The sequence below is a fragment of the Taudactylus pleione genome, unplaced genomic scaffold (genome assembly GCF_031769625.1).
Source record: "Taudactylus pleione unplaced genomic scaffold, aTauple2 ptg000260l, whole genome shotgun sequence".
In the NCBI taxonomy this organism is placed as follows: domain Eukaryota; kingdom Metazoa; phylum Chordata; class Amphibia; order Anura; family Myobatrachidae; genus Taudactylus; species Taudactylus pleione.
Window position 1 is genome coordinate 988,652 of NW_028284662.1, and position 27,759 is coordinate 1,016,410.

Genomic DNA, 27,759 nt, shown 5'->3' on the forward strand with positions numbered 1-27,759 from the left:
GCTAGCTACGTAATGCACCCCTGAATTTCAGCTAAGTCTGTCTGGCACCTGTTAATATTCCTCACTCTGTTCTTAAAGCCTTTGATAAATTCCAGTCCTTTCACACATTCTCTACTGAGTATTTTTTATAACTATGCCTTGTTATATGGAAATTTTGTTAATGCCGCTCCTGCTTCACCTATTATTATGGCAAAGTAAGAATCATTTACCGCTGTGTATATGTAGAAACCTGGGGGTCGGAGGGTTTGAACAATAAGTAACCCCCTGGACGAATGGTGCTAGGGTGCATAGTGTGTCTTTACAGATGACCGCATTTGCAAGATTACAGGAGTCCATGCAAGCGTTTCGCTTTCACAAGACCACTTGGCGGTGCTGGGGCTATACAATTACACATTCAGACATGAGACACACCCTGCTTCCCTCGCACTCTTCATGTGAGGAGAAGCAGTTATAGGCAGCTACAGGCGACAAAATTGGCGCTGGAGAAGACTCCTTACGTTGATTGACATTTCTTCTTAGTAATACCTGGGTCACGTAGTGCTGCCATTGCTGCCTATGGTGGTGCCAATAACCTAGCCTGCTATTAGCACTTGCATGCAGAAGATAGAGAAATCCCTTTGGTAGATATCTAGAAGCGCTATGTACAGGGATGTTCTCTGTCTTTTTAGTATTTTCACCTTATCTCGCCTTAGTACATTTACCCCAAAATCACATGATTAACAGTCCCTATCAAATCTGAACTTGTACATACGGGTTGAGTATGATATCCCGGCTGTCGGGATGCCGTTGTTCAGAATAGCGACAGCGGCATCTCGACAGCCAGGATCCCGACACCCATAGACCCTAACGGTGAGTACTTATCTATCCCCTACCCCAACCTAACCCTAACCCTCCCTCCTCGGGGCCTAAACCTAACTCCACCTTTTTAGTGCCTAAACCTATCCTCTCACTCCCCGAACCCTAATCCTAACCGCCCCTCCCCAGTGCCTAGCCCTAACCCTCCCCCTAGTGACCAACCCTAACCCCGCTAAGAAACGCTACCCTCCCCCTGCACCCCGATACTTACCTTCGGGATGCCGACGGTCGGGATACTGGTGCCGGGATCCTGACCTGTCGCAATTTCTGCGCTGGTATTAAGACCATCGGCATTCCCGCACGCCAGGATGCCGACTACATCCCGTACATACATCAAGTAACACTTGAAGTTAAATATCAATATGAGATCTAGTATCCTTCAAAAATGTATGCAAAATACTGTTATATCTTACAACCAACATTTTCATGGACATTTTATATCAAAAATATGAACACCGAAACAGAACCATCCCTATCCCCCAAATGCCCAACATGTACCAGCTATAGTTTGGTTGGCAATAAATCAACAGAATTTCCTGAATCATTTTTATACTGAGAAGATGCTTTAGCACACATCAGGGCTAATTCTTCTGAGCCGCATGCTGCTGCGACACTTTAGCGTATTTTGCCGCAGTCGCGTTTGCAACTTTATGCTAATGCTAGTGTAAGCCCTTCCCCTATGTACAAGCATGCATCTGATTGTGTAATTGTGCCCACTTTGTGCATCTCTACTCTTGCGTCTTTAAATGCTACCATGGGACGAACCATTGAAACACAGCTGGGTGCAGATTCTCATTCAGAGTATGGCCTCTAATATAAACAATGAGTTATCAGTTATGAGACACATGTAACACTTCCATTACACACCCATAAGATAGTACATACATTTCCAATACATTCCTGAGAAAATGCCACTGTGCTTAGTTTTTTTAGCGACTTAGACAAATGTGCAGTTGAAAAAGTCGACCATTTGCGCAAATATTGGCTCTGCGTGTGACTGCGAATCATGGCCATCTTGTGCTTTTCCCTTTGTTGTGATATTAATAAGACATAAGTCACTAATCAAACAATCCACAAAAATTGCTCCTTATTATTATTATTCATACTTACCGTTTCTCCAGAAATGTCTAGGAGACTTCCGAAATTTCAGGAGAGACTCACAGGAAAGCAGGGAACCATCCTGCTTACTTAGTGAAGTGGGTATACCGAGAAGGGGGAAGGCTGTGACCAGTGCAGCATGGGTGTGACCAGAACCCCGTGGAGGTGTTCACCCCCTAGGCTATCAGCCCTTATGGTGGTAATTCAAATACCTGTGATAAATTACAGCAGGTAATAACTGGAAATAGCCTCGTACTTTAACGCCCAGGGCTATTCAATTAGCCTCCAGCTTTCGGCCAATAGCCTTGATAACAAACGTCAAACATGGGCGTTATCACACAGGATCCGTGATAAATTCACAGACCTGTGCGTTAACTGTCAGTTATCACCAGATAACTGCAGAGTTATCAGGGATTTATTTTCGGGTCTCAGGAGACCCGAAAAGAAATCCCAGATAAGCAGGGGTAATTGAATACGGGCTGGCGATCAATTAGCACCCATTCAGTTAACAGGGCTAATTGAATCCCGCCCTATGTCTCCCTCATTACATAAATATAGAAAAATTGCATTATTTTGTGAGAAAACTATAAATATGGCTAACTGTGTGGCCTTCTGGGCAGCCGGTCATCATCAGTCTGCCATAATGATGGGCCTATTTTTATGTGGAAATATGTTGTTAATCTGGCATTTTGCAACAAATCCTGTCATAACTGCACCCTCTGATGCTACGATTTCTACTAATGCATCAACATGGCCCTGCCCTCTGCACTTGTCACATCCCAACTGGGATCTGGAGGATGGACCCCACATGTCAGCAAACATGTTATTAATGTTATCATTATGTTTAGTTTACAAAGTGCTGGCATAGTATGCAGTGCTGTATACTCAGATAATCCATACCTGCCTACTTCTGAAATACTATTTCAGAGAGATTGTGAAAGCAACACCTATGAGCGTGGCGGTACTGCGAGGCATGTCTTAAAATGGCCTTACATCCACAAGTAAAAGAGCCCCAAAGCAGTTAGTGAGATCTACAGTATTTGTTGATAAAGATACACTAAAAGTTTTCAGAAAATACATGTAGCCATAGGGATCATTGTGCCGTATAACCAATGCAAGGAAATTATACTAATTATCTCATTTGAATGTATATATGTTTTGCTTTTTAATATAACAACTTCATATCGGGGGTAAGGTGCAATCAGGGAGGTTATTAGACTTATCAGGGAGTCAGGGAGATTGCTACTATTTCAGGGAGTCTCCCTGGCAATGAGGGAGAGTTGGCAAGTATGAGATAATCATGACACAAACAAATTGCATACAGTGAATTACATTTAAAATGAAGCTAAACATGGCCATGACCAAATAAGCTTACAATCTAAACTGAATTAATATAAAATTGTGTTCTAATTAAGGAATATGATATAGTGTATACTGGAGAAATAGAATATTGAATGTAAGGAAAAAGACCCTACATTGCCTTCAGTGCATTTGATTTGCATTTAACATAAAAAGGGAGCATTCAGTGTGAAAAAACACCAAAAATGGAAACACAACGCAACGCTGTCTGGCGCAAGTACAAATAAGTAGATACAGCATACTTAGCAAATCTCCAGGGGTGTTTTAAGAGAGGAGGCCCGTGTGCAGCCTCTGTTTGGGCCCCCTCCACTCTGGCAGCGCAATAGATTCTGGCTTAATGCCACAATCTACTGTGCACGCGCAGATCTCCGGGAAAATGGTGCCCACGTCTTATTCCCCCGGGACATCTTTTCCACGTATGTGTGAGTCACTGGGAAAATGGCCGCAACCATTTTCCCTGTAATCTTTGCTACTTTGCAGCAGCAGCACTCTGGAGACTGTGGAAAGGTAAGTATAACTATTTATGGGGTGGGCCCCCTGCACCTCCGCACACCCTGCAACTCTCCCTAGAGGTCCGGGAGAGTCCCGACTGAGATGAGAAGTGGGCAGCTGGTATGTTGGATGTTGATTAGCATTGAATGATGTCATCTAGCCATGCCCCATGCTGTAAAATGACGCAAACTGTGGCTTTAAAAAGTGGGGGCAGGGTCACAATGAAGAGAATGTGATTGCGGTGGCCCCACCCCCTCCATTGGGGTGGGTTGCCCCTTCCGGGAAGAAAATAACTAAAGGAAATGGGCAACTTTGAGATACAGTGATATTAGACACAATGAGCTCCAATGTAAACCCTCTTTGCAAGCACTGTACTAGCAGTAAAAATGCCACTTTAAACATATATTTCATACAAATACTACTGGAATACGTTTGAGACAACTTGTACTGCCACTACAATTTAAGGGCAGATCTTAACTTTATATAAACAATATGTATGGCATTGTAGGCAAGTATGATTCAAATTATTACTTGAATTTTAACATCCACCCTCTAAAAGGAAAACTTCAGTAGCAGTTATCTCAACAATCTCACAGTCTGTTAATCCAATTATTATTTAGTGCCAGTTAAAACAGAATGAAAAAACAAAACAAAAACACAAACATGCAGTGAATTTTTATTTAACAGGTACATTGGTTAAGATCTAATAATGTAATGAGTGAATGTGTCAAAGTGCCATCTAGTGGCTGTAAGTATTATTTCCTCATATGGAGGCTATTGTGGATGTAAGTCTTTTACCGTAATATTCACGCACAGTAAACAGATGTAAAAAGAAGTATGGGAGCAGAGTGAGATGTATCCTCCTGTTCCGCCTCTCTACACTTATGGGTGAGGGAGCCTGAGTATAGTAAGGGTGTGATCACTATGCAAAACTATTTCAAAAACTTTATTTAAATATAAATATAAACAAACATAAAATATAAACACATAATAAAATAGTCATTGTATACAAAATAAGCATACAGATGTACAGTAAGAGGGTAAAAAGAGCAGACAACTTATTATGATGACAGATGAGGGTTAAGTTATGGTTTAAACATGTATAGCAGTTGCCAATGTACAGATATTTTTGATGACTCTTAAAAGCATGGGTGTTCGCTTTATGAAAAAGGCACTGAGTTTCAACATATAAGGAATGTTTTCAGAGCCACTGCAAGGTTTCTTGGCTTCATAGGCAAAGTTTCTGCCTACGTCCCCTTCTTCTCCCAGTTCCCACTTCTCAGCCACTCACACACTTGACTTTTGTAAAATAAAAATGACTTACCGTCTCCCGGCTGGTTGGCAAGGCTACAATCCAGATGCTTGCCAGGGCTCCAATCCACAAGTCTCCTGTTCTGTGCTGCTGGTTTTCTGAGTCTTCATATCAACAAAGGATTGATGTCTGGATCTACATTAACATCAGTGTTAGCATAGGAACTTGTTAATTATACAGGCACCAATATTAAAACTCAAAATTGCTACTTCCTCTTGTATGGCAGGAGCCAGTCCTGGGACCGACCTGAGACTCCAGCAAACAGCTTGTTCTGCACAGAACATCCTCCATATCAAGTGGCACAAAAAATAATTAACCATGTACAAGTATCATATTGTATCATACTATACTTGTTTTATGTTTTATACTGAAGCCATTTTAATTAACTAACCTTTTGATATATATTGTTGGCTCTGTATAAGTATTCTTATAATATACAAATGATGACCATCAGCTATCACTGTAATTTACTAATAGAATAAATCATAATAATGACATTTACTCCTCATTAAAACTGGCTACATATACCCATGTGTCTTTACCACTTCACACATACAAAGGGAACTAGAAGCCAGGACTTCGACTTACACTAACATTAAAAAAAAACAAATGTACAAAAATGTCTACATTTAAAGCACTTTGAGGCGAAAAGCATAATAAATATCATTATTATCAATCTATGGGGTAAATTCAATTAGGAGTGAGTTAGCGATAGTGAGTTTGTTTCATGAAACTTGCAGACATTGCGTGAATTCAATTAGTACCATTTCACAGTACTCGCAGCGAGGCTGCACGACTCTTCTACAAAAAGTGACCAGGGGGAGTACATGAAAAAGTAGGGAAACCATCCTGGACCACAAAAAAGTGGCAAGTGAGATGGCAAGACCATATAGAAAACTGTTAGAAGCTAGAGAGTTGGACTCTGGGTCTGCCCTACAGGCTCCCAAGATAGCACTCATGCTTTCATCCTGGAATAGCCCCAATAAAAAGTCTGAATATCCCTCCCTTCAGGCACCTCTGTGGCACCACCCCTCCTTCACCATCCATGGCATCTGTCTGAACTGCAGCCGGCATTACCCGTTTTAGTCATGTTGTTGATACCCCACTATTATTTCTACCAATTTTTCAAATTCAACATTTTGTGAACTCCTCACTTCCCAACTTCTGCAACCCTTCACAGATAGAATGGCTCTGAATCTAACGGTCCAGTGATAGATGAACCATTTCCTATCTACACCATTCTATTCTGGCATTGGAGTCCCCTTCCTTAGACGCCGAAGAGCTTGCATGGGAAATGGACTTGGGCTGTAGCAATAGCAAGATGACTCTTTATTTTTTTTTAATTGAGTAATTTTTTATTAAAATGTCAATAAACAAAAACAACAAACTAAAGTCCAAAACATTCAAGATAAGATTAAATACAAAGCATCTTGCAGTTCAAACATAGAATGTACAGTAGCCATCATACTAATAAATACATATCAAGTTTACCATATATGTAATTTGCAGAACACATACAATGGTACTAGATATATTATACTATACAAACAAACATGCAAAACAATACTATTAGTAATATTTACTAATAGTAACAATAAGATGATTATTACATAGACTAATCTTTGACGCTTTCACCAGAAAAACCCAGTACGTAGTCTCTCCATCAGAGTCCACCTCCATCCCTTTAGTAGACAGCTAGAAGGCCTAACTTATTTCTATTTCATGTAATATTATTTTGGTACTAGAATTTTTATTTAGCTTTAGATGAAACGTCTTTGTGGCTGATATTTTTGTATTGTATAATATGTATAATATGTGGAAATATATGTCACTGCATTTATATATTTTTTGTATGATTATTATGTAATAGGGGTGATCAATCAGTTAATGATATTTGTTTAGTTCCACTTTGCATATGTTTTCTTTGGGATGTAGTTATGATACCTATGTACTTGATGCCGGCTGATGAAATCCCGGGGCCTGAATCCCAACTTGGGACAGAACACCGATGCCGAAATCCTGACGTCAGTTCAGATTCCAACGCTGGAATCCCATCAGCCGGCATCCCGCATGTAAGTAGGTGTTAACCACGGGGTGGGGGGACGGTTAGGTTTAGGCACCACGGGGGGTTAGGCACTATGGGGTAAATTTACTAAGATTCGATTTGGTCCTGATTTGTCCCGTTTTTCAACTCTGATAGGATCGATCAAAAACTGATGATTTTTTCACTCTGGAATTTACCAAGCTCCCGGTTTGGACAGGATCGTTTTGATTGATGATGTATTTGTTTGATCCTGTCTGTTTTAAAGTACCGATTTAACCGCCCAAATTTCTCTCCTGAACAAGCAGGCTGCACACATCAGTGAAATACGTGCAGACTGCTTGTTTGTTTGTTTTTATATTTTAAGGGTTAAATTCTTTAAAAAAAATTATGTGGGGTCCCCTCCAAAAGCCTAACCAGCCCCAGACTTGGCAGCCTGTCCTGGTACCTAAAATTATGGGGAACTAATTGAGTAGGGTTCCTCCGTAATTTAGTTACCAGCACCAGGCTGCAGAGCCAGTCCTGGTTTTAAATATAGGGGAAAAAAATATGTGTATGGTTCCCCCTATATTTAAAACCAACTCCAGACCCAAACCGACCGGGCTGTAATGCCACAGTCCAGAGACCCTTTCACCGGGGCTCCGTGGCCAAAGCATTCTCAGCCCAAGCAGTTCAGGCCAAGGCGGGGACCTCAGGGGAGGTGGGGCTCCCCCAAAAAAGGGGTCCCCCCTCTCGCTTAATCAGAGGCATGGTCTGAAGCCTGGGCTCTTCCCCGCACACCTGGAGCAGTGGGTACGGGGGTAATGGCGGGGCCAAATAAAGTGTGACTATTGCATTTTACTGTGGGTCTCCGGGCTGTGGCATTACAGCTCAGTCGGTTTGGGTCTGGAGCTGCCTTTAAATATAGGGGGAACCATACGCATTTTTTTCCCCCTATATTTAAAACCAAGACTGGCCCTGCAGCCTGGTGCTGGTTCTTAAATTACGGTGAAACCCTACTCATTTTGTTTCCCATAATTTTAAGAACCAGGACTGGCTAGCAAGTCGGGGGCTGGTTAGTCTTTTGGGGGGGGATCCCACGTAAAGTTTTCCATTAAACTTAACCCTTACAACACACTAGTTATTCATAAACATACACAAATCACACTGATTTGTGTATGTTAGAATGCAACTCGCAGCTCGGAGGTAGTGCATTTAGAACTTCTATTGAGTCCCCGATTTGAGTGTAAAACGGACGAATTGAGCAAAACGAATAATGGTAAATTCCCAATTTAGGCATAAAAGAGTGAAAAATACTTCCGAATAGAGCCGATGGTGATATAATTTCTATTGCAAAAAAACGGCCGAATTAGTGGCATTAAACCACCCGATTTCAAACCCAAAACTAACACAAATCACCCGAGTTTAATGATCGTAAATTCCCAATTTGTGACCAACATGGTTATTAGTAAATTTACCCCTAAGGGGGAGGGTTAGGTTTAGGCATTAACAGGGAGGGTTAGGGTGCGGGGGGGGAGTTAGGATGCAGGAACAGAGGGTTAGAGGGTGAAGGGGGAGGCTTAGTATACTTACGGACCCCTCTTGGGATGCTGAGCATCGCGATGCCGCTGTCGGTATTTTGACAGCTGGTATCCCGACTGCCGCTATTTCTTACAAAACCTGTTTTGTTTATATTTAAATCAATAATTCCACGATATGTATTTTTACATTAGGTGTTTGGCATACCACCCAACTGGCCCAATTTCAGCTGGACAGTCCCGCTTATCAGGCACTGTCCCGCTGTAACATCTGCTGGTGGTTGGAAAATTGGAGGACACGGTCATCACCCCTACTCTGCTCTGCAGAGAGCAGTGGTGTTGTTAAAGGTGAGTGGATGCGTCCATTTAGTGGTAGTAGGAGGCTGGGGGCAGCTCGGCAGCTGCCAGAGTGCTGAGCTGACGTGAAATGTGAAACGAGGGTGAGACATGCGTCCACAAAAGGCATACTCTATAGGCAGGGCCTATGGAGGACAAGGTCATGCAACCTTTGTAGTCACACCCACCAATGAAACACATAGGGGTCCCAGTTATAAAAACCGGGATGTTGGAAGGTTGGTTTGAAGTGAGTGTTTGCTTTAACTACCTCATATTTTATTCTGGTTATTCCCATTTTACCCTTTGTAAAGTTTGATTTGTTCTTTATTACCCTCCGGATCAGTTCACCTCCATTGCTTAATTCCTTGTCTCCTCCAGGGGAGTAGCTTGTCTGTCTGACTGGGAGGGGAGGGGTAGGGAAGGTTTGCCCTACCTGGCTGTTAGGACTGCACCAGAGAGAAATCTGACTGAATGGCCAGACCCAGGTAAACAATAAGTCCCACCCGCAGGCCCCAGTATCCCGCAGAGGGAGGGCGAGGTTGGAAGGTACCTCCCCCTGCGCATGCACGTGGCATCTATTCTGTGGAGAGAGGGACTGGGGGCATGCCTAGCAGCTTCGGAGCACTGGGCATGTCCCCATTGTAACAAAAACATTGGGCGTGGCTCACAGGCACAGCATTTCCTGTTTGGCCAAGCCCCCTGTCACGAGGTCGCGCCCCCTTATTGGGTGCACGCACCTTCAGCCAGGATCCCGATTTCCATTGAAGTTGTGAGGTATGAAGCTGTGCGGCATCAGCGGCTTATAAGCCACCAACATTAAATGGAAGAAGAATGTCTCTTTCAGTAGAATGTTCCTACAGCATACCCCAAGTTCCATCATCCTAAGCAACTGCCTAATTTACCGCGGGCTAATTGAAGCAGAGGGGCTATTCAGTAAGAGCGAAGGCAGCTCAGCAGACGGTAGCGCTGCGACTGTGTTTACTCAAAGGTCTGGGAACTTATCCCGGATTCTATGGGTTAACGCACGTTAACAGTAATTTATCGGGCAAGAAAAAGGGGCTCTAATTGAATAGCCCGGGCATTAAAGCCAGGGGCTACCACCCTTTTTCACCTGCGGTAAATTACTGCTGCTAATTTAATTCCCCCCTAAAGCTGCCTAATGTTAGAGTTTATACTTATTGTTTTGTTGATTGGAGCCTATAATAGGAGAGGGCATGTAAGTGCCACAGAGAGCAAGATATAGGCAGATAGAAGTCAGTAGGCAGAGGGCTTGTGCCATTTTCAGTCAGCATAGTAATAGGTGTCCCATTTATGTAGGGAGGATTTTAAGGTTGATATAAAAGAGACTGAGGGCCTGATTCAGAGGTGGACAAAGTTGCAGCCGCGGTTGTGATTTTTTGTGGAGTTGCTGCAGCGGTAATATGCAAATGCTATTTTCAGCCTTACCCTTGGGTACTAGTGTGCGCCAGACAGTGCAAGCCAAGAGACCCCCACTTTCAATGCCTGTGGATGGTGCAACTCCGCCAGTGGTTCCAAACACTCCATCGTCGGTGTACCATCACATTCACCATCGACACTTACACCATGGCTAGCGCAGTGTCTCCTTTTGAACTCTGGCTAAACACGGCCTTTGTGGCTGCGGTTCTGCGTTTGGGAACACAGCTGCAATCACTGACACGTCTGCCACACTCCCATAACACGCCCATGAGACGGCCTTTTTGTATGTTGGCTTCAGGCCACCTCCTAGACACCTCCCAGAAATGCCTGTGGTTTTGCCTTACCGATACCAGCACCTCTGTACACAACAGCAGACACTCAGTGGAACGCATGCACCATAGGGGTTTTCAGAACCTTTTCACACATGCATAGTAGGAAATAATCGCTAAACTGTGCAAACATCAGCAATGCGTCCACCTCTGAATCAGGCTTTGAGTTACACTATAGACAAAGGCTGGGAGCAGGACGCCTTGTGCCACAGTCTGCCTAACTTCACAAGCTTACAGATGTTTGTGATGAGCAAATTAAACTCTAATGTATCATCAAGATTCAAGAAATATTTAACCCCTTTGCTGCTGAGGGTCTTCTTACCCTAGTGCTGAGGTCATATTTTCACATTTGTACTCATCACATTCCAACATCTATAAAATGATACCTTGTTTATTTCAGTAGACTTTGGGGTCAGTCCAATTAGCTGTACCTTATGGCAGCCCGAACTCGCACAAAAGTGATCATTGTGCGAATTCGGACTCAGGGCCTGATTCAGCAAGGAACACAGTTGCTAATACGCACGCCATCGGCCGACTGTTGCGTACTGTGCATGTGTATGGATCGCAGTGCGCGTGCATGAACTAGCCATTGCGATCGGGCCTGCAATCGCAATGACTACGCAGACCCATCGCAGAGTGATTGACAGGAAGTGCCATTTGTGGGTGGGGACAGGGGGTGGTTGGCCGAACGCAGGCGTGCCAGTGTGATTGAACACCATTGCAGGGGCATGCATAAATTATCCACTGCGATGCCCTACGCAGCCTGAGGCCTGATAGCGTGCGCTGAAGTTAGCAATTTCTGAATAAGGTCAGGGCTTGTGCAAGGGTGCGTGAGGCAGCGATGGTACTCGATTGTACCGATGGTTTTGCAGTCTTGCTAAACATTACGGAAGTGTGTAAGGTAAAGTGGGCATCCTTATGTAGTACAGCGGCGGCATTGCGATTCCAATGGATTAGCATACTACCGCAGTTGAACTGCGTGCGTAATCACTATTGCATTCGCAGTTGCGTTCCGTAGTGAATCAGGCACTCAGAGCGGGCCACAAGGGGTGCGAGATGTGGTGGCATTGCCAGTGTTTTAACTCCCAATTTATTGAAATTTCAAGAAAGGGAACCAAATCCAAATGTGATTTTTTTTTTGTTAAGATGTGTCCTCGTACACCAAGGGGCAACTTTACTAAGAATCGTGTTTGACTTCTAAATTAAATCCCTGGATATCGCCAGAACGTTTTACACTCAAAATCCTGAAGTTAATAAGCATCGTATTTGTCTGTCTATTTAGATTCGATGGTGATAATTAGCAATTTCTGTCGTGTGCGGGATCTGTCAGTTTGCCCAGTTTACAACAGGCTCTGCTGACAAATCGAAGCATGAATCTGCTGACAGTTGGAAGCGGATTCAAAGCACTGCACAGATCAGTATAATACTATTTATTACCAGTTATTTATATAGTGCACACAAATTCAGCAGCACTTTTACAGAGAATATTTGTCCAGAATCTATATTCTCTATCACATGCACACTAGGGTGGGTTAATTTTGTTGGGAGCCATTTAACCTACCAGTATATATTGTGTGGGAGAAAACCAGAGTACCCGGAGGAAACCCATGCAAGCACAGGGAGAATATACAAACTCCACACAGTTAGGGCTATAGCGGGAATGGAACTCACGACCTTAGTGCTGTGAGGCAGTAATGCTAACCACTATACCGTCTGTGCCGCCCTATACTATAAAAAAGGGTTAAATTACAGAAAAAAAAGGGATGCCCCCCCAATGCATAACCGGCGTGGCGTCCCCCCATTTTTTCCAGGAACCAGCACCAGGCTGTACCAGCCGATGGGCTTACACTAAGCAGAGAGTCGTAGAGCATGGAGTCCCCCTGACATAATATAAAACCAGCCCCAAAATGGTCAACCCAGGGCTGGAAATCCTTGGAAAGTGGGGACTCCAAAAATTAAATGGGGGCCCCCTTCTCAAGGATCAACCAGCCCTGTGCAGTGCTTCGGACAAACACGCTGCTCACAGGCAGGTTTATTTATTTTGTGCATTGTTCTGTGATTTTCACTAACACAATTATTAGTAAATCTGAGATTTGTATTTGTGTCTATGTAAATGATGTAATGGTGTATTGCCGTCTATTGGACTGTAAAATCATGTTTCACCTGCGATTTGCTGTCGATTTGGGCTTTAGTAAATCTACAATTTGCAAAATCACTGAATTATCGCAGAAAAACACAGATTTAAACGCTTACTATGTGTAGGAAGAATATGGTACAGTAGCCCAGCAAGGACTATCATTTTATAAGCTAGACAAACTACCACACATATTAGGGGCATATTTATCACAATCTGCATCTCAGATGCGTATGGAATGTGATAAATTTGCCCAAACCGCATTGCGATATTTGAATACACTGCAAGACTGTAGGACATATCGCATGCATGGACAGAGCTTGTGAGACTGCACATGCGCCTCCAGCGATTGCTTACTAAAAAAATTGGAATTTAAGGTCTTAATTTTTTTAAATTTCCTCCAATTGCCCTTTCATACATTTCTGTGACACAAAAATAATATGAAACTGTAGTGAAAACACGTGTATCACATTATTTTAGTAATAAAAAGATTGCTAAATAGGCCCCTAAAAGCCTGATTCAGAGGTGTACGCAATGTAGATGTCCGAAACATTGGAGCAATTTTTTGCTACTGCGCATGGATCAAAGCCGCACTGTGCATGTGCAGTGATTGTTTAGTGATGGTGGTCGCAGAGAGGATTTATTTGCAAACTGACTGACCGGTACCCATTTTCTGGACATGCCTTAGTGAGCCACTGCAAATTCGTATGCAGCTAGAGATGCCCCGGCATCTTAGGTGAGACGCTCACTCTTAAGGTGCGTACACACGGTACGGTATCTATGACCGATAACGTTATCGTTCAATGATAAATTGTCCATATCATTCATTTTTATGCAGGGAACGACCAACGAATGACCAACGATGCGCGTTCCCGCATGGAAGATAATGATATCTATGATCGTCTGTACATGCAGGCCAACTTGGACGATTTCATCACGATTTGCCTGATCTGAGATGTGGCAGGATGACTTCACTGAAAGATATCCATCATAGATATCGTTCAGTGTGTACACCCGATATCATTTGTGCAGCACTACAGAAAAGTTCAAGGGAAATCGTTCAGCGATATCGTTGGTTGTGCAGATCGTACCGTGTGTACCCAGCTTTAGGGCCTGATTCAAAGATGCACGCAATACCAATATTTACTCAGATCGATCGATTTTTAGCTATTGAGCATGCGTGTAAGCTGCACTGCGCATACACAGCGATTGATTGGCGATTACGCAACAGAGTAATCACTTGCAAAGTGAGTGACAGGTAGTCAGCGTTTGGGGGAGGTAAAGGGGGGTGGTTAGAAAAACGCAGGCATGTCTTTAGGTACCAAACTGTGGGCCTGATTCAGCAAGGAACGCACGGATGCAGACACACGCACCCGGCCGCTGCAAGAATATGCTAATGAATGCATACGCACGGTAATCGCAGCAGAATAAACAGACGCCCAGCACTACATAATGCCACCCACCTCTATACCTGGCAAGACAGCGGAAACATCGGTAACATCGTGAACCATCGGACCCATACGCACAATAGTGGTTGACCTGACCCTCCTGCAGACATAGCAAGACTTCCTGTGTTCAACTAGACCGCCGCTGCAAGGGCTTAATTATGCACGCCCCTGAAACGCCGTCCAAACGCACAGGCACGCCTGCGTTTGCCCGGCCACTCCTCCGTCACCACCCACAAATGGCACTTCCTGACAATCACTTGTCCCTGGGACTGTGGATTCCCTGCGTACGCATACTCCACTGTACTGGCCGGTTCGCGCATGCATCCATCGACCGATTGCGTGCATCTGCATCCGTGCGTTCCCTGCTGAATCAGGCCCAGTATGTAGCTTTTTAGTGTCTAGCACAGTGGTTCCCAAACTTTTTTGAATCGTGGCGCCATAGTGCATCTGACTTGTTTTCACGGCACCCCTAAGCCAAAAGTTTGTTATTGAGAAATTCAGAAAAAAATGCAGTGAAGTAGTAAAGTGAAGTAAATTGTGCTTATCTGTCACCCTTAGGGTCATTTATGTTGTGCGTGATAGGTTTGCGCTTCTGTTTGTCCACATATTTATATTACATTGGCCATAAATAATTTGATTTGGTGCTGGACCACCAAGCTGAGGCACCCCTGCAAGTGTCCCGAGGCACCCCAGGATGCCGCGGAGCACAGTTTGGGAACCACTGGTCTAGCTGTAAGTTAGAGTCGGCTAGACAATGATAGAGAGGAAAAGGTTGGATTTGTAGCGAATAGCAATAACACCTATGTTTTGTTGCTGGCTTATTGTGTCTAATAATACTGTATTTGGGTGAATTATCGGAGCCTCCCTAGGGCTTCCGGAAGAGGGGGTGTTTCTCCCGCATACTGTCCACATCCCAGTGAAGTGGGCAGAATGGGGAGAATAATGGCAGTAAAAGAGTGGGGGTGGGGACAATATTACGTGTTTCTGTGATAATTACATAATTTCTCCCTGCCTCCTCTACATAAAAGCGTGATTTGCACCATTTTACCCACTCTGCCTATAACCACCTACTTGCATCTCCTCTCCGGGCTTCTCCCAGAGATGACATGATAAAAATAGGCAAGTATGTTGCAGGGCCGTAACTAGGGTAGTGCGACCAGTGCCGTGGCACAGGGCGCAGTAGGGCAGGGGGTGGTGTTTGGGACTGTCAATTTTCCTGTTTATTATCATTCTCACTTGTAGCTTCCTCTTCTTTTATCCCCAGCATCTCCTGGAATCCCTTATCTCTTTCCTGGCCCTTCCCCATGAGGCCATGGCCCTTTTTCAGGTGCACTATCTTATGTCCCTATTTAAAAAATGGGGGGGGGGGACGCCGATGCTCTCTCTGGCACAGGGCACCAAAAAGTCTAGTTACGGCTCTGAGTATACTTACCTGACCCCTGTTGGGATACCAACCATCAAGATGCCGCTGTCGGTATTTTGACAGGAGGCATCCCGACTGCCAACTTTTCATACTGATTCCGGATTGAGTTTGTTCAGATAACAAAAAGGATCAAGATAGTTATACATGTCAGTTTACTAGGAATACTTCTGCTAGTCTCCCATGAGAGCTTTGTAGTCAAGGAAGCATGAAGTCATCAGACATGTTCCATACTTGCAGGTCTTACTTGCTAATTATTCAATCAACCATAAATAATGCCTTACATAACATGCAGTGTTTATATACATTTTCTGGATGGGCTACTCTAAATATAAGGACATAAAATTTTTATTTTACATTTACTATTATTCTTAATGGGAATTGCAGACTAGTCAATTTACCAAGATGCAAAAATGTTTAGCTTTTTGTAGCTTGTCCCTGATAACTAATGCCATCTTCAGATAGTGTTAACCGCTGTAGTATATAGGTTACAATTTCACTGGGATCCCTTTTCAGCAGCTAAACTACAATGTGCGAGAGCCAAGCAAGCGCTGTAGCTTCTCGCAATTCATCGCCGAAACGCTTCACAATGCAGAAAATGCTTCGCAGGGACAGTCTCTTTTCAGATGCGCTGTCCCAGCAAGTAGGCATTGTTAGCTAGCTCTGACAAATTGTAGTTAAACAATGCAAATTGATTATTTATTGGGGAAAAACTACTAAATAATAAATAGACCACTTAGTTCTGACTTAATTGATTTGTTCACACTGTGGCATTCTCTCTGTCTTCCATGTGCGCTTCCTTTCCCTATGCCACAATGGGTTTGATTTTGCTTCTTTCTGTAACCTTGACTGACCATTCAAAATACAAGAATTATGGAAAAAAATAAAATAAATATAAATCAAATTATAGAAAAAGTGACTAACAAACAGGAAAGGGGAAATATAGAATTTGACGGCAGATAAGAATCACTTGGCCCATCTAGTCTGCCCTATTTTTAAACATATTGTTACCCGCTGTGGGTGTAAATATTATATTACCGAATACTTAGGTTGGAATAAAGTTCAGCAGATGTGGTAGTGGAATGCTGAAAATACTACCTTATTTATCATAATTGCATTGCATTACTATGCGATATTTTCAACAAGTCACAAAATGCTCACAAGGAGCCACAAGATGTGCTCTAAATGCTATAAGCAAACTATCCAGAAATAAACCATTAATAAAAAAAAGGCCTGGCTAACTGGAAAGGTGGTATTTGTCTGCCGTCCATATTATTTGTATATGTCTTGTATATTGCACTGTCAGTTGTCAACATTTTAATTTGTGCAATTTTGAACCGGACACACTATTTGTGCACCTAGTGGATGGACTTTCCCAAAGCAGTCACTGAAATACATTTTCAGATTTCAGTTTGTTTTTGTCGTTTGATAGAAATGGGAAAACCAAACAGTAAACTGGCTCCAGAGATGCTACAGGACTTAGTTCAGAGCACAGAATTCACAGAACAAGAACTGAAGCATTGGTACAAAGGATTCCTGAAGGACTGTCCATCTGGGATCCTCAATCTGAATGAGTTCCAGCAACTCTATATTAAGGTATTTATCATTTTATTACACGCTTCTCATATCATGCCCATGCTCGTAACACTACTGAAAGTTCCAAAAATAATAAAAAATATAAATTTATGATTATTAAAATCCAGGTTATAAATATTAATATTTTGAAATATATTTCACACATGACAGTTTGCAAAAATAACCAGCTCTTGGCACCTGTAACCACCACAAATAGAATTGGGTTAAGAGGAAGTGAATGGAAGGCACACTCCCTTTTATTTCGCTCCACGGAAATATGTAAATTGCGGGCTGTAATTATGTATATATGTAAATTGTAAACCCGTCTGTAACAGTATGTACATTGTAATGTGATGTTTGTTCTTACCCCTACATACGGTACTCTTGTGGCGCCTTATAAATAAAAGATAAAAATATAGTGTATACTGTAAATATAGTGTATTGCATTTAGCAGGAACATTATTATCCATTATGGCACCCAGTGGAAACGCAATGCTATTTCCCAAAGTAGCGTAAAATAAATATCTTCCCTTGAACTACATTGATGTTATAGGAGTAAATAAACATTGCATATATACTTACCTTCTCTCGCCACACCTGCAGGAGACACACACATTTTCGGAGCCTCCATAGGGCTTCCGGAAGAGTGGGTGTTTCTCCCGCATCCCGTCCACATCCTAGTGACGTGGGCAGAATGGGGAGAATGATGGCTGTAAATGAGTGGGGATGGGGACAATATTACGTGTTCTGTGATAATTACATTATTTCTCCCTGCCTCCTCTACATAAAAACGTGATTTGCACCATTTTACCCACTCAGCCTATCACCACCTACTTGCATCTCCTCTCCGGGCTTCTCCCAGAGCTGACATGATAAAAGTAGACAAGTACGTTGCATATTACTGAACAATAATTACTGTTTAACTTTTGCTCACTAAAAATCTATTTCTTTCTCTGCTTATGTTATTAATGCAGTTTTTCCCATATGGTGATGCCTCCAAGTTTGCTCAGCATGCCTTTCGTACATTTGACAAGAACGGTGATGGAACAATTGATTTCAGGGAATTTATTTGTGCTTTGAGCGTCACATCACGTGGGAGCTTTGAGCAAAAACTAAACTGGGCGTTTGAGATGTATGATTTAGATGGAGATGGGAAGATAACAAGGCTGGAGATGTTGGAGATTATTGAGGTATGTTGTGAAAACAAACAACAGATTGCAGGGTATAATGAAGTGGGTGAGATGGAGAGAAGGAGGAAAAGAGTGCACACAAATTGTATAACTTTTCTAATATACATCTTCCTAAGACAAAATTGGTGGATTTGTAAAGTAATTCAGAAGTGCACGCAAACCACACACAATGCCGAAATTCATGTAATTAAGCAATTATTAGCTACTGCACATGTGCAATATATTCTGAAGACCCCTACGGCGCATGCATTACCCTAAGTGTAAGCACAAATTTGTATGGGACCGCTGGTATCAGAACTGGCGAGAGAAAACTGTGGAGCGTTCCTTCGTGGTGACTGGAAGGTGGCCTGAAGAGAACACAAAAAGAAACTGTTGCACGGGTGTGTTATGGGAGTAGTGTGTGCGTGTCAGTGGATGCGTAGGGCTAGTACAAGTGGCGATGGTGCACGTGATGGTGGATTGTCCAGAACCACCGGTGGTATTGCAGTGTGCATGGGCATGGAAAGTGGGCGCCTCGGGTTGCACATTCCGGCGAACGATAGTACACAAGGGAAAGCATATTATCACCGCCCTGTCTCCGCATAAGATGCAATGACTGCATGCAGCTCTGAATCAGCCCAATATGTCAGGAAATTGTAATAAAATAACACTGTTCACTACATAACGAGAATATATATATAATATATTGATCTCTGGAACTGTAAGGTAGAAATATAGTATTAATTACTATGCTGAAATGTCAGTACATAAGAAATGCTGTCAGGAAGCCTGATTTGATCATGATTGAAACTTTATCATTAAATATTTGCATTATATTACCCGAAAATGGATACCTGCAAATATTAAGTATCCCCCAGATGCTCTATGGAGGGATCGCAGCAGATTTCTCCATCTGCTGCAGTCCTTCAATTTACAACAGCAACCGCACCCCCCATAGGTTTCTATGGGGTTTGCAAAGCTGTCAGATTTACCAAGTTTGGCCCCTGTGTAAGGGCTACACTTCACAATAAATTAACGGGAAAGGTTTACTCCCGCTAGAGGAGTGGAGAGACCGTTGACGCAGACACTTCACTCCGTGCACATCGCAGAGACAGGCTCATTACGAAGTCCCTGGCCCTGCATGTGCTATTTCATGCATTTGGGCGCTATTATCACATACTGCAATGCCATCATGGGCGCTAATGTCGCTCCCAGATTGCACTTAGTATGTGATTACTGATAAATAGGCCCTTTAACCATATGACTGCCTGAGCCCTTGTCTGCTGCTATCTTGATCTTATGTACTAAACTTAAGACTGTTCAGACCACTAAATAGTTCCTGCAAGTTGCAGGAACGACTTAGTCCGTATATATTTAAAGCGGCAATCAGGTTAGTTTTGCACTTTAAATTGATGGACTAAATCACCAGAATCGCACCAGTTCCTACAAGTCACACGCTATTACATATGGACTATAGTCTTCACCTCTCTTCTCCTGCCTATACCTGCTAATCAGGTCACATAATCAAGTCAGTTGTTAAAAACCTTAATTTCCATTGGTTTACTCCCTGTTGCTATATCTCCTTAAGCTTATGGTACTGAGGTCTTTTCTGGCAAAGATTGGAAGAGTGTGTATGGTGACACAATCCTTTTCTGAAGATGTTGCTGTTCAGGACCTTATTGGAAGATGTAATCCAAAGTCCATATCAGTAATCGTTATCCAAAGTCATTCAGTGTCATAATCAGATGCTTTATCCATTGTTTCTAAATTAAAAACTGCAAATAAAATGGAGGGAGGTGTCTGAAGGGGTAAGGGTGACAGGACACAATTTGTTATATAGTCCTTACCTGAAGATGTTATCAGATTTTTTTTCTGAAGATGTTGCTGTTCGGGACCTTATTGGAAGATGTAATCCAAAGTCCATATCAGTAGTCGTTATCCAAAGTTGCTTAAATAAAGCAGGAACTACTCAGAGAGTATCAGTATAGGACAAAATGTCACCACAAAATGGCTGCCAGTAGCTGGGCATCCTTTATATAGGGTTGTGACCTGTACTGTGACATCACAATGCATGCAGGCAGAAGCTGGAGATGGCTGTAGCTCAGATCAGCTCTGGGCCCAGATGACCTGCAGCACCACTGTGGTAAAAACAAAAAAGCCGGGGCTCAGGAGATGGCAGTGTAACTCTGTGCACGGAGAGGGCCGAGCCCCATAGCAGCTGCGCTCTCTGCACCTACTGTAGCTACGCCCTTGACAGGATTTTTTCAACCCCACATTACTCCAAAGAGATACAGTAGGTCTGTATTTGTAGAGTGCAGCAGTCCCCAGTGCTTACTGCTCTTGGGAATTATGCTGGAGTCTTTGTAATGCTTGTACCAGGGCTGAGGGAGATAAGGAATTTGATGTATTTTAAATAAAATGATAGCCATCTAACCCTAAGTCTTTTAGCAATGCATATCCCTTAAACTAAGAAAAACCACCACTAGTATATGCAATACTGTATTAAATCATTTAAAATGGACAGATAAGGTCTAAAAGATTAAACACATTTATTATGAGAAAACGGTACTTGTGTACTTTACGGACTCATTGCAGAGAGAACCCAATGACTGTTTTAAATGATACTTGTGTACTTTACGTGCACAAGTACCGAAAGTTGCCTCCACCTAAAGAAGAAAGTTGTCCCCACCTAAAGAAGAAAGTTGTCCCCACCTAAAGAAGAAAGTTGTCCCCACCTAACGAAGAAAGTTGTCCCCACCTAAAGAAGAAAGTTGCCTCCACCTAAAGAAGAAAGTTGTCCCCACCTAATGAAGAAAGTTGTCCCCACCTAAAGAAGAAAGTTGTCCCCTTGCGGGCTCGCTGCACTCGCCATGCTTCGGGCTCGGTGGCTCGCTACACTCGCCACAAGGTTATATTCCCCCTCTATGCCCACTTGGTTGGTAGGGAATGACGCTGGACACTGGGAATGACGCTGGACACTGGCTGATGACGTCCGGGTCCCCTCCTTGAAGGGGACTTACACATTACCATGATTCATAATAATAATGAGTGTAGGACACTTGGGTTCTCACAAGTACCGAGAAAACAAATAATTCAATTATTATATAAAACATCAACAATGACTCAACTCTAATTGTCATAACACTGGTTCCTTATAGCAAGGAATATATATTAGGATCTTGTTCTGTTGGTCTATTAAAGCATCCATTTTTTGAGCAGCCTAATATTACTAATTGTGTGGAGTGTAGTCCAGAAAATCCTCTTGATAGTGATTTGTAACAATACAGAGTTAGAGGTGTAATCCACTAGGCATCCATGAGCTGTAGACTTCTGGAACCAACGGAGATGAAAAGTCCAGTCCATACAGTATCAATCCTCGTGTAGAACTGTGGATCCGGTGAACAATGTGACTGGAGTCAAGTTAAAAGCTTAACGCGTTTCCATAAACAGCAGGTACACCCAGCTTCATTAGACAGCTGTGTTTCAAATTCAATTATACAATTTATCCATCCAAAAACCCATAAATACACTATTGTCAGGCAATCTTATGCATCCTACATATCTTAAATGTTAAAATTATGATCAGTTACCTTAATATAACAGCAGAGTAAGCTTATACAAACTTCATAGGTTGTTTCTCAGTTGTATGCTCGTTTGCCTATCAACTTAACAACTCTCACAGCAATGGATTCCCCCATATGTATATCGGATATTAACGGTCATGTGACATATTATAATCATGTAGTTTACAGGTTACTATGGTGACTCATACACAAACGTTGTTTTGCTTCCTGAGTCACCTGACCGACTCACAGGGTCATGATCTGCCAATAGGTTAGTATTCTATTTTCAATAGTCTATCCGGATCACATGATCGCTATACAGGAGACTCAATGTCACAAATCATATTTAAAAGATAGTCCGCACTACATAAGCATCTTTAATTGATGATGCAGTAAGAAGCCACTTAGTGTTGTTTTCAATTAAAGATCACCAGTCGCCATTATGTCAGATGTGATTGTGCTAACATGTTAATAATGGTCACTTGACTAAAAGTCTGCATGCGACCATTAGCACTAGTATTACATCATTCCAGGTCACATAAACCACAGTTGTCAACCAGGGACTGTATTTAAATACCTCTAGTCGCCATCGCTGGTCATCATATGCCCCACTGTTAGATATACAAAATAATATATCAATTGTTGTAAACAAATATCGATATAATCTGATAGAGCCATATTTTATTTATTTCATATCTACAATATCAGATAATATGTAATATATACAATTTGTGAGGGAGAGAAAAAAAATGTTTTTTTATTTAAAATAAATAAAAAGCTAGTGAGCTGTTTTATATAATAATGTATTATTTGTTTGTTTTCTCATAATAAATGTGTTTAATCCTTTAGACCTTAATCGGTCCATGCTGGGTTTTTTTGCTTATGTGCTTTTGCTAATTTGGGATTGACACCCCTCTACCAGCTGCTATTGATAGCGCCTTGGGAACTTTTTTGCATACATCCCTCCCTGTTTTGGATATGCTACAGCATTATATTAAGTCTCCAGCAAAGGTCCTCATTACAAATAAATAGTGCCCACTGCTGCACCATCCCATTGTACTGTGGTGGTTGTGGATGCTGGAGGGGTTTCCAGATATTTTTAAAGATATATTGTGCACTGCTGTCTAGCATTAGCTCAAGTGCAGCTCCAAAATTACCATCACATTCTTTATCATGTAGCTTAAGAGTTAAGTGTGACAGAGGCAGGAATAAAATAATATGCTTAAATTCAAAATTACATACCTTGCAACCAGCCCGAGTTTGGCAGGACAGTTCGACTTTTTGGGCACTGTCCTGCCATCTCACCGTGGGGGGAAAGCTTGGAAGGTCACTCTCTCACTTGCTACTCATAGAGAGAAGGGCTGGAGGCAGCCCAGCAGCTCAGAAAGTGCTAGGCACACCTCCAGCATGGTGAGCAAGGGAGGAGTTACATGCAGTCATGTCATCAATTTGCCGTTCACACTAAGGGCCTGATTCAGAGCCGCTCGCTAGATGCGATCGCTCGCTCCCAGCGTATGCAAATCCAGCGCACGCCGAGCAAGGCAGGCGATCGCACGGCAAGGCATTAGCACGTCCATTATGCCTTGGCGAGCGATCACTTTGTGTATGCAGATGCCCACCAGCCATTCAAAAGACGCCCACTTGCGCACGTCATCTCCTGGAAGAGCATGAAAACATTGGTACATCGAGCACCATCGGATGTGCTTGCAGCTCTTGAGACTGACTATACCTGGCCGCAAGCACTGTGATCACTTCAGTGTGAAATACAACCAGGTGACGTGTACAATGACGCTGCCTGTTAATATGCACGCCTATGAAATGGCGTTGAAACACACAGGCACGCCTGCGTTCGCACCTCCACTCCCCGTTTCTAGTGGCCTGACCCTGTTACCACCCACAAACGGCCTCTCCTGTCACTCATTCAACTGGGCTGTCTATGCTGGGCGAGCGAGCGCTTCCTGATCTGTCGTAGTGGTTCGCACACGCGCATTGCGGTGCATACGCATACGCAGAATGCAAATATCGTCCAGCTACGAGCGATTGCATCCTAGCGGGCAGGTCTAAATCAGGTCCTAAGTCCCGACTCTGTGCTGCCGATGAAGTCGCTAGAAGCTGGTGTTTGTGTGTATGTGCCAGTTGCAGTGCCTGCCAGATGTAGTGCACTGGGTGGCAGTATGGTGTATACCTCGGTGGTTACTGACTTATGCCCCTTAGTAGTAGTATTGGTGGTATTATAGGGTTCTTGCGGTACTCTGTATGGCTCTAATAGCTGCGGGTCTCAGAGGGCACATCCAGTTTTCTGGAACACTGAGGAGAAAAGACACGCAAACATGGCGTGCAAGCAGTGGCGATCAGGCCTCTCTCTGAGCCATGGCAGGTTCTAGAGACTCTAGTCCTGATTCAGAGATGGATGCAACAAGATGGCTGCTCGATGTGCGTCAATGTTACAGATATTTACGGATTAATCAACGTTGTACACAGGTAAGAAGGCAGCAGTGGGCGTCCCTATGCTCTGGTGATCTTTGCAGAAATTAGCATATTTCCACACCTGCGTTGAGTACGAAATTGCAGCTGCAATCACATTAACATCCCTCTCTGAATCAGGCCTTCTGCTGCTATATGGATATGAGGCAAGACAGAGCACTCCTCATCCAACATGGGCATGCAGGCATTTGTAGTACTACAAGCTCCAGCATACCCATGGTTGCCAGGGCATGCTGACACTCGAAGAACCACATATATTACAAAGATGATTCAACATGGTCTATATAAATAAAAGTGATACAGTAATTGTTTTTCATTCACACAAACAAGTGCTCATAGGGCCTGATTCAGAGTTGTACGCGATGGCCACAGTCATCGCCCATCTGAGTAAGTCTAAGCTTACTCAGGATGGATGACGGAACACCTCTGCCGGGCCAGGAAATCTGTGTTAGAAGACACAGACCCAGGCCTCGGCACTTCACAAAAAGGAGGAGACACGGCTCTGTTTTGGGGAACAGTCCTCGTCACCGCCCATTCCCATGCATGCGCAGTCCATTCACCATCGGACTTGGGTTTTGCATAGGGATCTATTGCTGCTAAAATATTTTTAAATACAGTGTCTTATTTTTCTCCATTTAGTATCTTAACTTTATTTGTTTCTTTTACTGGTCAGTGCAAACTAATGATCATTGCCACTTTTCTTGAACCAGTGGTGAAGAAGCCACAACACACAACATATTTGCCTCCTAAGAGGCGTGTATGCAGCTGCCTTCTACCACCTCTACATAGTTACTATGTAGGGAGTGCGGACATGCCCTTATTGTACACAAGCCATACCAGCCTGCCCCTTTTCCTCACATATTCCTTCTCTCTAGATATAGAGGTGTAACATGCATACAGACTGTAACATACTCCATTTTACTGTGCTTGAACAGTACAGGAAAATGCAATTTGTAGTTCAGTGTTAGACTTGCCGTGCCTCATAATCAGTACTAATGTGCCATTTTGTACAGTATCCTTGAATTTATTTTAATTTGTACACAATTGTCTACAAATATACAAAGCTATATAAAAGACTGACGTATACAGTGCTGCAGAATGTCGGGTCTAAATATAAATATGACAAGAGTAATAAGGCCATGATCTGCACTATTAACCTTCATTCTCTTTTAACCCCTTAGGCAATATACAAGATGGTAGGCACTGTAATTATGATGCGCATGAATCAAGATGGTCTAACTCCACAACAAAGAGTTGACAAAATCTTCACAAAGATGGACAAGGACAGAGATGATCAAATCACCCTGGAAGAATTTAAAGAGGCAGCAAAGAGTGACCCTTCTATAGTGCTCCTCTTGCAGTGTGACATGCAGAAATAGCAACCCATCTATTCTGACAGCTCAGCTGAGCACCCTGCATGCACCTCACTACCTTTCCCATCCCACAGTGTCCTGGGACCATCCTCCTATTCAATAAGAGAACATCTCACACAGTACTGATCTCATGTAAGTGGGAAGTGGTAAAAATATGATTATTCAATAATGAGACTGTAAAATGCTGGCATGTGGAACACACATGCACCTGGAGTTGTATACAAAGCCACGTTGCGGGGCAATTTTATTCAGTACCAGATTTCAGCTCTGTCCCATAATATTTTTTGGATTGATAGTGTAGATTTTATGAACTGTATAACGTATATATGTATCTGCCTGTCTCTGCCAATGCCTAAGGAACAAAAAAAATGTTTTTACAGTTATTCACAGTGGAAGTGTTTAATATACATTGGTCTGCCATAGATTTTATGTACAATAGTATGTGTTATGCTTGATCCAACTGTCTGTCACATTATGTGCTATAGGGCTCTGCACGGGGATGGCCACAGTCATTCTACTGCCAGAGGTGATCACTGTTTCTATTTGCTTTTCAAATGAAATAAGTCACCATTAGATTGATAACAAGTTCTGTCCATGATCACCATAGAAAATCTGGCCTAATGGTGGCCATACTGGTGTAACTCTTTATAAGGCTGCCTCTGGATATGCAGTGTATTGCATGTGCTTTATAGCTATGTATATGGAAATATTTGCATGTGATCTTTATCTCATACCTATATGCTGCTCACCAGTCTGTTATATATACAGTGCATTGTCTTGTATGTGTGTGTTTTTCAATGTGAGTTAGTGGCAGAGGCAATACAGTGCACTGCAACAAACCTTTTCTCGTACAGAGCTATGTGACCCCCAGTGCACTGCAGGTATGTATTTGTAGCTGGAGTACTGCAATACTGGGTGTTTGGAGAGACAGGTTCAGAGTTATAGTTGTAACAAGATTCCTGAGTTCATTGTAATTCATTTCAGGCCGCAAATGTGCCAAATAAGAGGGTGAACAAGCAGAATTCTGCCCTGTGGTTGGTTTGCCATTGCTAATATGGGGGGAATTCTCTCAGGCTATTTTGTCTCATTCAGAGCTTTTCAGATATGCACGAGAACCCTTTGTCAGCACTTTAGGGCTTGTGAGCCCAGTTGTCCCCATCACTGTCCCAGCAGAACATCCCCAATCCCTCACCTGCTCTGTGTGTGAGCGTATAGTCTGAACAGTGCAAGTGGACTTGGTATATTTTTCTAATTGAAATAAAATACATTAAACATTATACAAATTATTTTTCATTTTGGCTTCTAAACTTTTAACAGATGCTTGTGCCGCTGTGTCAAAAACAATGAAGAAACATAAAGTCATACTAATATACTCAAGAACAAAGGTAGATGTAGATTTGTATACTGTATGTTTGTTGGTACATCTGTCTACAAATACATAACTGTGCAATAAATTTATGCATACACATTTTATTACTTTACTTTATTAAGGATATTGTCTTACACCACTATGCAAGAAAGAAAGCTGCAAGGCAGATGCATAAGCCTGATGCAGGGTTGGAAGTAAATCTACGTATATTGCTCAAAAGAATTGTGCACAGGAAAAATGTGTTTGTTCACCCATATGCAGAACTGTACATATCTCAAGATGTGACTGCATCCAGCGGCATGTCTATAATGAGTGCGGGGTGTGCGGGGACCTCGCACACCCTGCACTCATTCAGTTTACTTACCTTCTACAGTGACTGCAGCTGTCTGAGAAGAAACCTCTGGGAAAATGGCACCAGGAACGTTCCCGGAGATGTACACATACACGG

At 42.7% G+C, this 27,759-nt stretch overlaps 1 protein-coding gene across 1 annotated transcript in view; it reads left to right on the forward strand.

The window, feature by feature from the left end:
• The window catches only part of HPCAL4 (hippocalcin like 4), a 51,445-nt gene extending 24,034 nt beyond the window's left edge, over positions 1–27,411 (forward strand). The window contains exons 2-4 of the mRNA XM_088481029.1: positions 17,211–17,374; positions 18,328–18,543; positions 25,751–27,411. Coding sequence (XP_088337155.1) covers positions 17,213–17,374; positions 18,328–18,543; positions 25,751–25,948 — 576 coding nt within the window. The 5' untranslated portion in view covers positions 17,211–17,212 and the 3' untranslated portion in view covers positions 25,949–27,411. The remainder of the gene's footprint in view (positions 1–17,210; positions 17,375–18,327; positions 18,544–25,750) is intronic.
• Positions 27,412–27,759: the final 348 nt, after the last annotated feature.